A 14,517-nucleotide genomic window follows, 5' to 3' on the forward strand; every position below is an offset into this window, starting at 1 on the left:
AGGCTGACTGTGGGGAAGAGTGCAATCTCCAAGCTATCGTATAGTTGTCCACGCATAGCTCTCCTCGTTCCTTGCCTCGGCAACGAAGCATATCGCCTGGGTCCACTCTGGGGGTCCCCGCGCAGACAGACGACTGGCAGTCCAGATCCGGAAACGCCGGGGGAGCACTCCACCTTCCCCAGCCCGGCCGTGCCCAATCGGACCGCTCGCGGAGCCTCCCCACGCCCGTCTCCACCACCACCTCCGCCGGTGCCGGGCATCGGGGACGGACATCATAGTCCAGGGCAGGCTGATTGCCAACGCCTTGCTTAACTGTGTGTCTGGGACGGAGCAGCACATGCCCTGGCCGCCGCCCATCATCATCAAACCTAAGCGACCACCATGACCTCCGACATCTCAGTAGACCCCCCCTCGCGGTCCTTCCGTGGCAAAGTGGCACTTGTGACCGGCGCGGGATGTGCAGGCGAGGGCATCGGCAACGGGCGCGCCATTGCCATCATGCTGGCGGCTGAGGGGTGCAACGTCGTCTGCGTGGACCGAGACCTGGCCTGGGCCACGAGGACGGCCGATATGGCCAACAGCAAGCCGGGCCGGGGCCGCACTCTGGCTGTACAGGCCGACGTAACAGTGGCGGAAGACTGCGAGAAGGCAGTGGCTGTGGCCATCCATGACTTTGGCCGCCTCGATGTGCTTGTAAACAACGTCGGCATCGCAGGGGCCCCAGGGACCGCGCTGGACGTCGACATGGAGCAGTGGGCGGCAGGTCTCGAGGTCAACGTCTCCAGTATGGTTCTCATGGCCAAGTACGCCATCCCGGCGATGCGGCGCAACGACGTCGACGTCGAGGCTGGCGAGATGCGTGGCGTCATTATCAACATGGGCAGCGTTGCTGGTCTGCGCGGCGGCACGCCTCACCTGCTCTATCCGACCAGCAAGGGTGCGGTGGTCAACATGACGCGCGCCATGGCTGCTCATCACGCAAAAGATGGCATCCGGGTCAACTGTGTATGCCCCGGCGTAAGTCTTTTCTTGATGCTCTTCTTTCCTCTGTGCTTGATGTTTTGTTAAGAGAGAGCGCCAGACTGACACTGCGACAATCAGATGCTGTACACGCCGATGATGTACGCCAACATGTCTGACGAGGCGAGAGCCGCCCGCAAGGCCCGAAGCCTGCTGGGCACTGAGGGAAACGGTTGGGACTGCGCCGGCGCCGTTGTCTTCCTAGCCAGCAGCCACGCGCGATGGATCACGGGGTCGATACTCACCGTGGACGCCGGCACCACGGCCGCCGTAGGTATTGGTATGCCTGCAAGTGCCAGCGTAAACGGCTAGACAGGGCAGCTTAGACGATATTTCAGCGCTCGCAAACAATTATATTGGGCTGAATGTATACGCTTCGACCTGTGCATGCTTGAGTCTATACACAAGTTTTCTCACTGCGATAGAACACTAAGGCTTCCATCTTCTCGGTCATGTCATGAATGTTACAACAACTGGACAAGATCATCAATACAGCGCTTTCTCTCTAGTCGAATGACAGTGCAATGCGCCCGTGAACTTTGCCTTCCCCCAATTCTTCGAGTACGCCTGGGAACTCGTGCAGCTTCCGCGTCTTCACTAACGGCTGGATCTTGCCCTGAGCAATCAGCTCCAGCACGTCCTTCAGGTCAGCGACCTGCCCGCCATACGAAAAGATGAAAGTCAAGCGCTTCCGCGTGCCGAGTGACATGTAAACCGTGTTCTCCTTGTCGAGGGTGCCAATACAGACGATTTTGCCTCCTCGGCGGACTGTTCGCGGTCCAGTTAGAGTCTCTTGCCGAAGAGATGAATCGAGTAGAGAAACAGATGTGAATAGCTGACCTATTTGTTGAGCACCATGGAACGTCTGCTTGCGGCCGACAAAGTCAAACACAGTGTCGATCTTCCCCTCGAGCCCTTGCTCACGAATGAAGTCGAGCGGTGCAGTGCCAATCGGCACCAAGTCTTCTGGGGGCACACCCAGCTTCGCAGCGTCGTCTAGCAAATCCTGCTTCACCTCAGCGATGATGACCCGTGCGCCGATGTTTCGGATGACCTGCAACGCGTTGAAGCCCAACCCTCCCAGACCGAAGAGGAACAGCAGCTCTGACGCCTGGACCTGGCCTCGCCGGTGGATCGCGTGGTAGGACGTGGTGACCGCGTCAGTGGCCACCGCAGCCTCTGCCGGAGACACACCTGCCAGGTTACTCCTCTATCAGCTGTCATGAACAGGACAAGGTAGATCACACTAGGGGTAATGGCGTCAGGCACTATCACTTACCATCGGGAACGGGTACAACGCCACGTATGTCGACTATGGCGTACGGTGCATAGAAGCCGTCCTGGCCGATGCCTGAGTGGTGGCCGAGCTCACAGAGCTGGGACAAGTCGCGCGAGCACTCCGGACACTCTGCTGAGCCGCACCCCGGCACGGCGTGCATTGCGACAATGTCGCCGACCTTGATATGGGAGTCATTGCGGATCTGTTCGCCGAGTTTCACGACCTGTCCACAGCCCTCGTGGCCCTGTTTGATTCTGGTTTAGTAAAAGGGTAAAAGAGAACTATTTGAGCAGATAAAAGGAAAGTAGATAGGCAAAACCAGCGTGAGGGTTAAGTCACCGGATACGGAAGCACGCAGTCAGACCTACCAGTGTGAAATTGTCCTGGAACCAGGATGGCTGTTTTTCTATGGGCACGTGGAGGAGGTAGTGATCGCTTCTGCAGACCCCCGCGGCCAGCATTTTGCACAGAACGCCCGTGGGACCTGGCTCGGGAACGGGCACCTCTTCCCAAATCTAAAGTTGGACGACTGGGTCAGTGACGTGCCTGTTCTGTGATTGCTGTTGCAACTTATCAAGCGCCATCCCTTCTCAGGTCAGAGGATCCACATACCGGTTCTGTGCTCTCCCTATGTTTCCTCCACGCGAACATGGTCTCGGGGATCGGCGACGCCATGACGATCGAACACGTCTGTCTGGCCAACTCATTCATTACCGTGCAAGAAACAGGAAGCGCTTGGCGTGAACAGTGTTAAACCGGTGCTTGAGCCTACAACTACAAGAATGGCATGAACAATTCCATCAATTATAAGTCAGCAAGTTGATCGTGGTTGCGGGGATGGAAGCAATCCATAGCGCCCCGCACACTTTCAGGCTGGACCTCAGAGACGCTAGAGCGCGATGAGGCTAACTCTGTACGTATAGCCGAAGGCTTCTGGAGGACACCTTCCCCGCATCAACATGCCACTACACTGCAGGACTCTCGCATGGAAGTTCGTAAGCTTCTCGAAAAGCTACTGGAAGGGCTAGTTACGTATCACACTGACAATCACTCACAATGCTTCGATTGTCGCTTTTGTCTTCTCGATCACTGAATCATTTTCCCATGCATCTCATCTAAATGGCAGCCTCTACAGCTTAGCTCCCGTCCGCCCACGTTTCGCCTTCTCCTTGTCCCTGAGCAGTCTCCGCAGGATCTTGCCGCTGGGACTCTTGGGAATGGCATCCAGAAACTCGACCCCGCCTCTGAGCCACTTATACGACGCCTTGTGGTCCGCGACGTGTTTTACAATGGCCGCTGCGACCTCGTCGTCAGGCTTTGCCGCGTAGGCTGGCGTCTTGACCACGAAAGCCTTGGGAACCTCGCCTGCTCGCTCGTCCGGTGTATCGATAACGGCGCAGTCAGATACCACGGGGTGTGTGAGCAGGTGCGCCTCCAGCTCGGCCGGGGCGACTTGGTGACCCTATAGGATCAATCTCGGGTCAGCCTTTTGTCATGGAGCCTTGCACTTTCGCCTTCTTCTCGTTCTGTCCAAAGACATGTGCGAGACTGGTCCGCCGCCTGCTGTTTCCTCGACGTACCTTGACTTTGATCAGCTCCTTGATGCGATCCACAATAACGACATGCTCGTTCCCCGACGGCGCGAGGGTGACAAGCCCCTCGTCGCCGGTGCGAATCCATCTCCCGTCGTCGTGCACCACAAAGGTCTCAGCAGTGGCCTGCTCGTTGTTGAGGTATCCCAGCACCACGGAGGGCGCCTGCACGTACAGCTCGCCGGGCTGGTCGTGCTCGGTGATCTCCTCGCCGTTGGGTGCGAGGAGCTTGAGCCTCGCGCCGGGGATGAGCGATCCTGAGGAGCGGTTCACGACGTCGTCCTCGCTTGTCGAGGTTACCACCGTCGATGTCTCTGTCATTCCTGCGTGATTCGGGTCGGTAAGCGGTTGTGTTAGGGGGGTGCTTTTGGGAGAGGATGACTGTTGGAAACAAGTCGAGCGTAGCGCGCATCCACTTTCACGTACCATAGGCTTGCCCAATCGTCCACTGTGGGTAGATCTTCTTCAGGTCGCTTATTGTTTCGTCTCCCAGCGGCGCAGCTCCGCTGTAGACAAAGCGGACGCTGGACAAGTCATATTTCTGGCACACCTCTTGAGTTCGTAACAAGCGGATGATGATCGGAGGCACCTTTGATGCAGGCTACGTATCAGTAAATTGCAACTCTTCAACCTGTTCCCGAGTTCCCGGTCGTCAACCAGGGTGATCTATATCGTATAGAAGCTTACCACAATCAGCTGCGCGACCCTGAAGCGCTGGATCGCGCCGAGGTACTGCTCAAACTCGAAGCTCGGCAGCACGATGATGCCGTCGCCCCGGTAGGGCCCCGTGTGCGACACGACGACCAGGCCGTAGATGTGGCTCAGGGGCAGCGGGCCGAGCGTGTTCTGCGTCGTGATGCCGCGCCGCGCGCGGGCGGGCTTGTCAAACGCCGTGTGCTGCATCGCGTTGGCGATCACGTTGCGGTGGGATATCATGACGGCTTTCTGCGTTCGTTATAAGCCGTTTGCGTCAGCAATCTCGTTTCGCAGAGCCTCGGTCCAGGCGCAGGGCATGATTATTTGCCTTACAGGAAGTCCGGATGTGCCGCTCGAGTAGCACAGAAAGGCAGGCTGCCGTGCGCCTTGGCCCTTCGTCCACCGGAGAGCTTCGAGAGCAGGCAGCTGAGCGCCTTCGCGGATCAAATCCTCAACGGCCTTGAAGCGTATCGAGCTGTCGTCCACACCTGGCAGCGAGAAAACGAACACCTTGTCATCAGGAATGCCCACGGCCCTGGCCGCCTGCAGTGCGATCTCCAGCAAAGGTACACATGTCACGAGAGTTTTGGCGCCTGACGATTTCAGCTGGTGCTCGAGCTCGGCGGCAGAATAAGCCGCGTTTGCTGGACTCACTATGCCCGAAAGTCTGTGTATCGCATAGCACACGGTCAACCAGTCAATCTGTGTGGTTCATCAAGGGAAAGGGTCAGAAGAGCGACTCAAGAATCCAAGGATGGTACTGGACGGAGGCCGGACGAGAAAGAGGCTAACATACCGAGTTCAGCGAGAAAATCGCGAGCACCTTGTCCCACGTGGTGCCTTCATTCGGCGACCATCTCATCCTACGAGCAATCGCTCTCGATAGATCGTCACAACGCGCGAAGAACTCATTGACCGCGTATGTACGCCCCGTGACTCCGCAGGTGAAGGGGTTGCGGCTTTGTGAGATTGGGTATCGGCCATACTGCTCATTCTGCATGAACTCTGCTATCGGGATTGAGTCCGGCGGGTCTACCAAAGTCGTTGTTACGTCAGAGGGCTTTGCGCTGCTTGGCTCGGAAGCATTGACTCAATAGAAGATAGAACGTCCGACAACGTACCAAAGGGGAGTTGGGGCACCCAAGATGGTGGATGGAAGACCATAGTGAGCGTGTCTGTGATGCGTGTCTTCCCGCTGAGCAACCTTCAACTTGTCTGGAAGGCTGCCTTCCACTTTCTCAGACTGCACAGGTGTCGTGAAAGTTTGTGTCATCAAGAGCGCGACCGTCAAATCTCACACCGCTTTCCTTGGAATCTCGATAGCCCAGTCTCCATCGGTGAGCATCCATCCCTGCTACTACATTCTCCAACAGTAGCAGAAGTGCGGAGTAGCTTGCTGGGAACTTGGGTTGTTGTCGTTCGGTTATCCCAATCGGGATCGCCGCACCAGGTCAATACCGCAAACACTCCGGCATTGAGAGGTAGTCAGCCTTGTGACAGCTTAACCGATTGACTAATTGACTAAATGAGACCATGTGATCAGTTCGTGACCAGCGAGAGCTCCCAGCTAAGCACCAGTCCCCGTCTGGTGATGCTCCTGGATCGGTAATGATGCAGAGTCATTCCGGGCGGGGTGAAATGTTCAAGCCAGCAACAGTCACTGCCGACTTCACAGTGGATCTGTGCCGGCAAGCAGAGGGCTACCTATCGGTGGTAACTTGTCCATTCGTGCCGAACCATTGTCCGAGCAGGGTAGTTCTCTGCGGAAGGGTTTGTGTCGTACCGGATCACCGGGGTGCGGGCTGGTTGTCGGCGCAGGCTGGCATTTGGTTGATCATCCACCCGAAGCAGATTGCAGCTTGATGTTCCTCTAGCGCTGATGAGCCATGGCAATAATCAAACGCTGCCTGTCTATTGACTCCAGCGCTTCGATAGCTCCTCCCATACGGGACTGGCAAGTCTGCCACTGACTCCGGCCGCTGTCCTTAATGCGGGGAACCGTCGTTTGTCTTGACCCCGAAGACGACTTTTACGTAAACCAAACGCCCTCGATGACAAAACAACACCAAACCTAGAACTATGGCACACACTCGCTGCGAAAAAACTCCAAATGCTCATGGTGGGAAGTCCTATCACAGAGAATTTCAACGCTTCGTCGCGCTCCGCGCCATCCAGCGCCCGACATCTGGGCTCGATAGACCCGGCCGATAGGCCGCGGAAGCACCATCCCCTTCTGCCGGGGCAGTTCCGCCGTCATCATCGTCCGAGTCAGAATTGTATCCCCATTCATGCTTGTAGATCTCCCTCTCCGCGAGAGTGAAGCCGTCCATCTCCCTCATCCAGGCGAAGAGATTACCCGCGACCCTGTCAGAGAGGTCCATTTCTCGATCCATATGCGTGTAGTCGACCGTGTTGTAGAAGGGCAACATGTGTTCAGGGGCAACGAGTACCTGTTGATAACGTGCACCCTGAATCTTTTAAACGGTACGGACGTCGTGGTCTTGCTGGCAATGGCGAGGTCCTGCGTCTCTTTCCTCACTCCCGCGCACGGCCACGTAATCGTCACCGCGCGAAGCACATGGCTCTTCCCTGCACACTGCCGCGCATGCATCTGCACGCCGAGATCGGTGTCTTGGTTCCGCGTCTTACCAAGAGGCGGGTACGGATATATCGGAGGAACTCACGGGGTGGCTCCCGGGCAAGAAACATGAGCTGGCACTCATCCGCACGGGAGATCCATTTCGCGCCTTCTGGCAGAGGTGTGACAGGCTCCTGGATGAAGGTGTGGCAGACTCCTGTCCAGGCCGCGGCGTGGAGGTCGATCCTGTTGAGACCCAACAGTCCACTTGGCCGCCCGAGGAGTTCCTTATGAGCACCCGTTATGAACGCGCCGAGCCAGAGGAACGCGATGCGGGGGCTGCGCTCGCAGAGAATCGCTGTCAGCATGGTCAAATCTTGAACGGAGTGGAGTACCGCCCACGTCCCCTTTAGCCAGGCTCCGCAGGCATTGGCGGGGATTTCCGACTCGTAGAAGGTGCTGCCCAGTACGGCCTTGATGCCGTGGGTATTTGTGCTCAGTGCGAGGACCCTGTCGATCTGCTCTGTGCTCCATTTCATGGCAGCCATGGCTGGCTGTGGTGATGTCGTCTGGTGTTGTTGTAGGGCGTCGAGTCTGGGCGAGTCGTCATCACCATCAACAACCGGATCCCGAGGCGTATAGAGTGGTATTCTCCGGTTATCGACTTTTGCGACGGGAATCATAACTGCCGCAGCCAGTGCAGCCCTGCCTTCGCGATGGGCATCGTGGTGTCGACAGTAGTCCTCGATATATCCCAATGCTGTCTGGAAAGAGGCCGCTGCTCGCGGTTGACCGGGACACTGTGATTCTTCGATTTGGCCCCCAGAAACGGCGAACTCCACGCTGGAGCAGTCAATGCTTACGCCCCACGGCGTCATCAGGCACCGTCGGGGGTGTGGGATCACGGCCCTCCAGCCTTGCCCACCGGCGAGAACTGCGGCCCACCAGCGTACGGCATGACTGGAAGCTTCCTGTCCCAGGTTGACTATCATCGTGTTCGCGGCCTTGGGCCTCTGCTCGTCGCTGTTGCGCTCTTCAGCTGGAGCGGCAAGTGAAGGCGTGAAGGGTGCCTGGCTGCTGGTCTATTCGATCGGGGACGCCCGAGCAACAATCTCGGCCCATCGCGCGGACAACACGTACGCCCATGCGAGAGCCAGCACGGTGATATGCCCACCACGCTGGTCCGGCCACTCGGACAAGAACGCCTGTGGCTCATCTTTTCGTGAGGCGGGTGGTGGTTGGCCGAGCATCCCCTGCCACAAGCTGCAGGACCTGGTCGAAGACTGGAGGGTCGCGGCATCCCCCGGCCACAGTCCACGTTGATCTCGCTGTGAAAAGACCTGAGTCGTCTGGCTCGAGACCAACGGGCATTCTGGGGTGTTGGGGGAAAGGGTCGCTTATGAGGTTCTTGTTGACGAGATGTGCACGGGTCCAAGTGGCAGGGTTTGTGCAGACCTTGGCCTGGATTCAGTCCCAAGACAGATAGCCATTTGCATAGAATTCCTTGGATGTGGCTTGAGAGCGCTTCAGGATGTCGCCCATTCCTCGCTCTGTGCGCCATGGAAGTGCTTGATCTTTGGTGTCAATATTCAAAGCTCTCTAAAGTTACAGGTTCTTAATCTTCACATCAAAATATCACTTGTCCAAAGACTTGGTTCCGTCTACACATCGCGTGCATACTTCCTCCTATCAAAGTGAATGGCTCTAGCAAAGGCACTTATTCAGCTCGTCTCCTACCACCAGATCGCAATCATCCGCAACTTCGTTGTACTACGGCACGGCCATTCCCACTTTCCCTTCATGAAACCCCTTGCCAAGAATCCTCGAAAGCGCCAACCGGCACTACAGCTCAAGAGGGCCTACCCGACTGATCTTGAACCCGCCATTGACCATCTTCTGGAAGAAGCCATTCGGGTCATACTTGGCCGCAACAGACTTCATATGCAGCACGCTCTCCTGCCCATAACTGCCCAGCGCGTCCTGTCTCGCATCCGCGTAGGGCAAGTACCTCAGATCGACCCCTGCCTCGATGGAAGCAGCATAATCCTCGATCCGCGCGTTCATCGCGGCATTCAGCTGATACGCCCTGGCAATCTTGATCGCCAGTGTATCCGCGTTGTCGTCGCCTTGGCCGGTGCCGGTGGGCAACACGCCGCAGACAAAGACAATCTTGTTCCCGGGCTGGCGGCCGATGTTGAGCATGTTGCCGCCCTTCTCGGCGCCAATGTCGGCGACGTATGCGGGCAAGGGCTGCAGGTCGAGGATGGTGCGGAAATTGGTAGCCCCCAGGAGGGCGGTCAGGTCGGACACAAGCTGTTTATATTGTTCCATGCAGAAGCGCAGGATACGCACGTCATTGAGAAGGGTGAGAGAGCCGGCGCCCGCAGAGCTGGTGTGATGATGACCCATCGTCAGCTCTTGTCTTTGGCTTATTGTGTGTAAGTTTGGGTAGGGCCAGACGTTGACTCACTATGGAGGGCCAGCAATTTGGGAAGTATTGGCAAACTCAGGCAGGCTGAGCGACTGAGGAGTGGTAGACGCACCGGCTACGGGAGGGATGGCGTTGAAGGCGTCATACGCGTCCGAGTCGGCCTTGTTCATGGTGTTGACTTGCCTGATGATGACGGTGCTGTCCTGCGTTGCGGGATCGTACTGGACGATGATGATCAGGGCGTTGTCGCTGTGAGAGCGGTCAAGGTTGGTAAAGTTGACAACTGCGTCCACGACTGCGTCAATGTCGGTGAAGTTGACGACGCGATTCACGACAGAAATGTTGCTGATATCGTAAGCGGCCAAATCGAACCGCGTGACAATGCCAAAATTGCTGCTGCCGCCCTTCAAGGCCTTCCACAGGTCTGCGTTGCAGTCCTTGTTCGCATCAACAATTTCCCCATTGGCAAGGACGACCTCGAAGTTGATGGCATTGTCGCACGCGAATCCCTCGCGCTGTGTGTACCACGAGATGCCACCTCCCAGGACCAGGCCGCCGACGCCGACGATACCCTCGCGTCCGCCTGTGACGGACACGCCATGCTCACTGAGTGTGTCGTAGACCGAGAGCCAGCGCCCACCGGTGCCCACGCTGGCGGTGCCCTTGGCCGCATCATACACTGTCTCGTTGAGACGCGACAGGTCGATAGTGACGCCCTGGTCGAGATTGTTCTGCAGATCGCCGCCGTGGCCGCCGCTGCGGATGGCGACGTGCCAGTCTCCGGCCCCGGATCCGGCATCGCGCAATGTGGTGACTATGCCAGATACTTCTTCAGCGCTGGTGGGCACCACGTAGCACCACGATTGCTTCCGGGTCGAGGGGGACTAGCTTCCATTGACAAGAGCCGGGTAGAGAGGCGAGTCTGGGAGGTGAACTATTGGGGCTAGATCGGTGACCAAGAGGGCGTCACACTATGGAGTTTGTCAGATACGATATCCAGGAGGCATATCGTGTGCTACGCCTGGCACAAATTTCAAGTGCAGGGAGGGGGATCATACAGGTGGAAGTCCCGAGTTGGCATGGGCAGCGCATGGAACAAGCATGTACAGCAGCAAAGCCGCGGTGCTGCTCATCGTCTTTGATGCTTGAGTAGGTTTCATGTTGGAGATATGATTGTAGTAGGGCGTGATGGAGTTGTTGTTGCTGCGCAGCTGATATCCACCATTTTGGACAGACGGATGCTCACCTACTTATAGGCGAATGCCTTCTACAGAGTCGTCTCGTTATTACTCATGGCCTGTGACGTCGCCGACAGCATAGTAGCGAATACAGTGAATCCGAAATAGAGACATGCACAGCATCGAGGCATGGGGCACAAAGACGTACCCATTCGTTCCCACTGGACGCAACGAACCGTGATCTGCACGCCGCCATGGCTAACCGTACCTTCCTGACATGATGCGCTATGCACTCATATCCTTGCGGCATGGAAAGGGCGTTGACGATTCGTGTTGTCGGGAAATTTTGGTCGTCGGTTCACGGGCGGCTGAGCCGAGCTTCGGGAAGATGCGTTCATGATTGGTCGAGAAAGCGAAGCGCCCCCTTTGAAATAAGCTCTTGTGGAGCCCGGGGATAATAACGAGCTGCCATGAATAGATTACTTTTGTTCAGCCACATGTTCAATGATCCGGTCTGAGCACAACTTGATTCACAATCTGAATATTCTTGATATCACCACGTCGGCATGAAGAGCAAGTCTAACCCGGACACGGAATTGACAGGCACCGTGGCATTGATTACGAAGTCACTTCGACTACGTCCATCCAAAACTTGACATCACACTGGTGGCGAGAAGATTCTACATGGAACGAGCTTGCCATGTTGTATGAATCAGTAGATTGCCCTTACATAGCCAAGACTACTCACGTCATTCTTGATCTCCAGAGGTTGTGATGGGCAGGACCGCAATATGCAAGCCAAGACACGGCTTGCATGTCGCTTATCGCTGGTTTGGCGCAGACTTCCCAGATCTGGCAGCAGCTGGCGGGGCTTTGCTCAACTTTGCCACATCTCGCCCCTGAGAGTGATCCCCGACAGCCAATCGCATTGCAGTCCGACAGGTGCCAACGACGCCATGATTGCCCCCTGGGAAGACACAGGGCTGCAGCAGGCAACTTGCCTGTTACCGTCACCCAGGACTGATCTCGTCACGCAACCCGAACTGCACTACATCTGTGCCAAGCTCTCGGCTGGCGATACGCATGCTGAGCAGAGTATAGACGCACTCCCTGCGCGCAGACGGGGCGCTGTCTCTCAACGTATCATGCCACCGATATTGCCTCGAGGAGGCCGTCAGCGGCACTCCAAGTCGCGCAGTGGCTGTAGAAGTTGCAAGGATCGCAAGGTCAAGGTACGCCCGCCGCCCGCGTGTCTAAAGCTCGCACAAGCTGACAGTGTGCCACTGACAGTGTGGCGAGGAGCGGCCGTCGTGCCAGAACTGTCAACGGCGTGGCATCTCGTGCAGCTTCACCAGCACGGCAGCCCGCCTGCCGCTGGCAAGAGCACTCCCCATCCTTGCGGCCGATGCCGCCGGCAACAGCAGCAACAGCACGGGTAGCTTTGCTGTGCTCGATCTCGAGCTCCTTCATCACTACACCGTTTCCACCGCCGCCACCCTCTCGTCCGAGCCCATTGTCCGCAGCTGGTTCCAGGTCGAGGTCCCGCAACTGGCATTCACGCACCCATTTGTGCTCTCCTCGGTCCTGGCCCTCGCAGCCTCTCACCTCGCGCACTTCCGCCCAGAAGCCCGTCGCCGCTACGCCACGGAGGCCGCCGCACGCCACACGGTGGCCACTTCCCTGGCCAGCCCCTTGCTCTCCAAAATCACGGCTTCCAACGCCGTGCCGCTGTACTGCTTCAGTATCCTGACGTTGTTCATCTCCTTTGCCAGCCGCCGTGAGGACGAGGAGCTGTTTTCACGCAACGACAGCGTCGTCCCGAGCTGGCTCAATCTCTTTCGCGGCGTGCGAACTGTCCTCGAGTCCAACAACCGCCACATCCTCACATCAAAGATTGCGTTCCTCTTCGGGACCAGCACCACCGTCAACAAGAAGTGGGACTCACATCAATCAGAGCCCGAAGCGCTCGAGGACTTTCGAACATACATAGTAGCATCGGCAACCACGACCAACGCCACCCTGGCCACCACGGCAGCTCATCGCAGCATTGAAACACTCACCGAAGAGCAATCAAACTACATCCTTGAGGCCCTCGTAGACCTCAAGCGGGCCTATTACGCCTTCTACGGCTCCACATACTCCTCCACCGCCACGGCCACCTCCAACAACAACGCTGCCAGTAATAACCCCGATGGCAGTTCTACCGACGAGGCCAAGACCCGCAGCATCTTCACGTGGATGTACAAGCTCTCGGACGGCTATGTCAGCATGCTGCGCGCGCGGCAGCCGGACGCGCTGTGCTTGCTCGCCTTCTTCGGTGTGCTGCTGCATCGCCTCGAACACAAGTGGTGGCTTCGGGGCTGGGGCGTGCACCTCGTCTCGCGAATCCATGCGGCCGTCAACGATGCGCATCGCTTCTGGCTCAGGTGGCCGATTTTGGAGATCGGTTGGATTCCGCCGGTCGCCACGGAACCATGAGACAAGAATAACAGCCGAGGGATGTGCAGGCAGATCGTCGTGGTCGTCGAAGGGGGGCCGAACCCAGATTCTGGTGTTAATTAGTCTAGACCGCGCTCTCGAAAAAAATCAATCAGAAGGTGCGGCGCGGGACTAGGATGGCAGACTTCCTATGCTTGATGAGAGCCCGAATCCACCGGGAGTCCATGACCACGGCAAGACAAGACGTAGCGCACAGTCCGCACTCGCAGTCTCGGCAGTCCGGATTATGACTGGCCAACTTCTGGGATGTCCACCGATACGAACTAGACCATCAGGCGCCGTCGTTCACCTCGAGTCAAGCCAAGAAACTCTCTGGAGCTTCCGGTCCATGACAATCGCATCGCCTTGTCGCCCGGACCTCCTCTGTGGTGGCATTCTGGGACGTGATCGACTCGACCGACTTGCGTGGCCGAAACGAAACACCCCCGCACGCGCCCGCGCTTATCGCAAAGCACGGGCAATCTGCAATGCTTGAGATCTCCAGACGAGCAGTCACAGGGCTGGTCATGGCGGCTCGTCGGGCGTTGTGTCTCCGAGCTGTGGACATCGGGCCGGTCGCAGGAGGCGGCAAGGTGCCCTGCTTTCGCAAACGTAGGGGTGGCGAGGCTCCCGTACGTGCCCATGTTCGAAACACTCTCCCCCGCGCGACGTCCACTTAGCACGATGCTTGAGTGTCTAATGCTGTGCCTGAGCAGAGCAGCCCGCGTCAGCGCGTTGCTCACAGCGTAGCACATGACATTTATGCGACCGCGTGTGTATGAAGAGACCCGGAGAGGCGGGTTTTGAAGATCAGGCACGGCGGGAATACCAAAGGTGCGGATGTGACGAGTTTCTCTTGAGCATAGATCCCGTCGATCTGGTATGGTAGGGACGGGCCGAGCCGTTCCAGGAAGTTGCTGGAAGGATATGATCTCATAAGTCATCGAATGCTCCCGCTCGAGATTATGGATTTATCGTTGAGACCAACTATCCATCCTGAGGACGCCACGCGGACTCAGAGGCCCCCGGAAGCCTCCTTGATGGAGACCGTCTGCAGAAGGATTCGTGCATAGTAGTTCGACTAACCAATAATATCACATCTGCCTGCTAGTAGGCGGGGGTGAGGTCGCCGCCTAGTGTGCGGCAAGAGAAGTGGTGGCATGCACCAACCGGATTCGGCGTCACTAGCAGCAAGTTCACTCGTTTTCTTGTATGTTTGATCGCACTCAATGTTGAGTAACGGTCTTGTGTGCACAAGTCTCTTC

General features: G+C 57.3%; 6 protein-coding genes across 6 annotated transcripts; 2 read left to right on the plus strand and 4 right to left on the minus strand.

The window, feature by feature from the left end:
* Positions 1 to 381: 381 nt before the first annotated feature.
* Positions 382 to 1,332, plus strand: B0I36DRAFT_244728 (short-chain dehydrogenase/reductase SDR; the record flags this gene model as incomplete). Its single annotated transcript, XM_046150083.1, has 2 exons — positions 382 to 1,017; positions 1,102 to 1,332. 2 exons carry the CDS (start codon positions 382 to 384, stop codon positions 1,330 to 1,332), a joined length of 867 nt encoding a protein of 288 aa, XP_046011879.1.
* A 193-nt stretch (positions 1,333 to 1,525) lies between these two features.
* Positions 1,526 to 2,974, minus strand: B0I36DRAFT_245522 (chaperonin 10-like protein; the record flags this gene model as incomplete). The annotated part of the gene is made up of 5 exons (XM_046150163.1): positions 1,526 to 1,788; positions 1,861 to 2,214; positions 2,300 to 2,543; positions 2,668 to 2,814; positions 2,912 to 2,974. 5 exons carry the CDS (start codon positions 2,972 to 2,974, stop codon positions 1,526 to 1,528), a joined length of 1,071 nt encoding a protein of 356 aa, XP_046011880.1.
* A 426-nt stretch (positions 2,975 to 3,400) lies between these two features.
* On the minus strand, positions 3,401 to 5,751 carry B0I36DRAFT_270302 (uncharacterized protein; the record flags this gene model as incomplete). Its single annotated transcript, XM_046151271.1, has 7 exons — positions 3,401 to 3,761; positions 3,880 to 4,214; positions 4,318 to 4,480; positions 4,579 to 4,836; positions 4,921 to 5,289; positions 5,384 to 5,619; positions 5,709 to 5,751. The coding sequence occupies 7 exons, from the start codon at positions 5,749 to 5,751 to the stop codon at positions 3,429 to 3,431; spliced, it is 1,737 nt and encodes a 578-aa protein (XP_046011881.1). The 3' UTR covers positions 3,401 to 3,428.
* Positions 5,752 to 6,731: 980 nt separating this feature from the next.
* On the minus strand, positions 6,732 to 7,713 carry B0I36DRAFT_364115 (uncharacterized protein; the record flags this gene model as incomplete). Its single annotated transcript, XM_046158903.1, has 2 exons — positions 6,732 to 7,037; positions 7,237 to 7,713. 2 exons carry the CDS (start codon positions 7,711 to 7,713, stop codon positions 6,732 to 6,734), a joined length of 783 nt encoding a protein of 260 aa, XP_046011882.1.
* A 1,294-nt stretch (positions 7,714 to 9,007) lies between these two features.
* Positions 9,008 to 10,756, minus strand: B0I36DRAFT_411611 (uncharacterized protein; the record flags this gene model as incomplete). Its single annotated transcript, XM_046161942.1, is given in 4 exon segments — positions 9,008 to 9,554; positions 9,636 to 10,480; positions 10,496 to 10,567; positions 10,655 to 10,756. The coding sequence occupies 4 exon segments, from the start codon at positions 10,754 to 10,756 to the stop codon at positions 9,008 to 9,010; spliced, it is 1,566 nt and encodes a 521-aa protein (XP_046011883.1).
* A 1,163-nt stretch (positions 10,757 to 11,919) lies between these two features.
* B0I36DRAFT_291401 (uncharacterized protein) lies at positions 11,920 to 13,425 on the plus strand (the record flags this gene model as incomplete). The annotated part of the gene is made up of 2 exons (XM_046151734.1): positions 11,920 to 12,006; positions 12,065 to 13,425. 2 exons carry the CDS (start codon positions 11,920 to 11,922, stop codon positions 13,250 to 13,252), a joined length of 1,275 nt encoding a protein of 424 aa, XP_046011884.1. The 3' UTR covers positions 13,253 to 13,425.
* Between the last annotated feature and the right edge of the window lie 1,092 nt (positions 13,426 to 14,517).

The sequence above is a fragment of the Microdochium trichocladiopsis genome, assembly GCF_020744255.1.
Source record: "Microdochium trichocladiopsis strain MPI-CAGE-CH-0230 chromosome Unknown B0I36scaffold_6, whole genome shotgun sequence".
Taxonomy (NCBI): Eukaryota; Fungi; Ascomycota; class Sordariomycetes; order Xylariales; family Microdochiaceae; genus Microdochium; species Microdochium trichocladiopsis.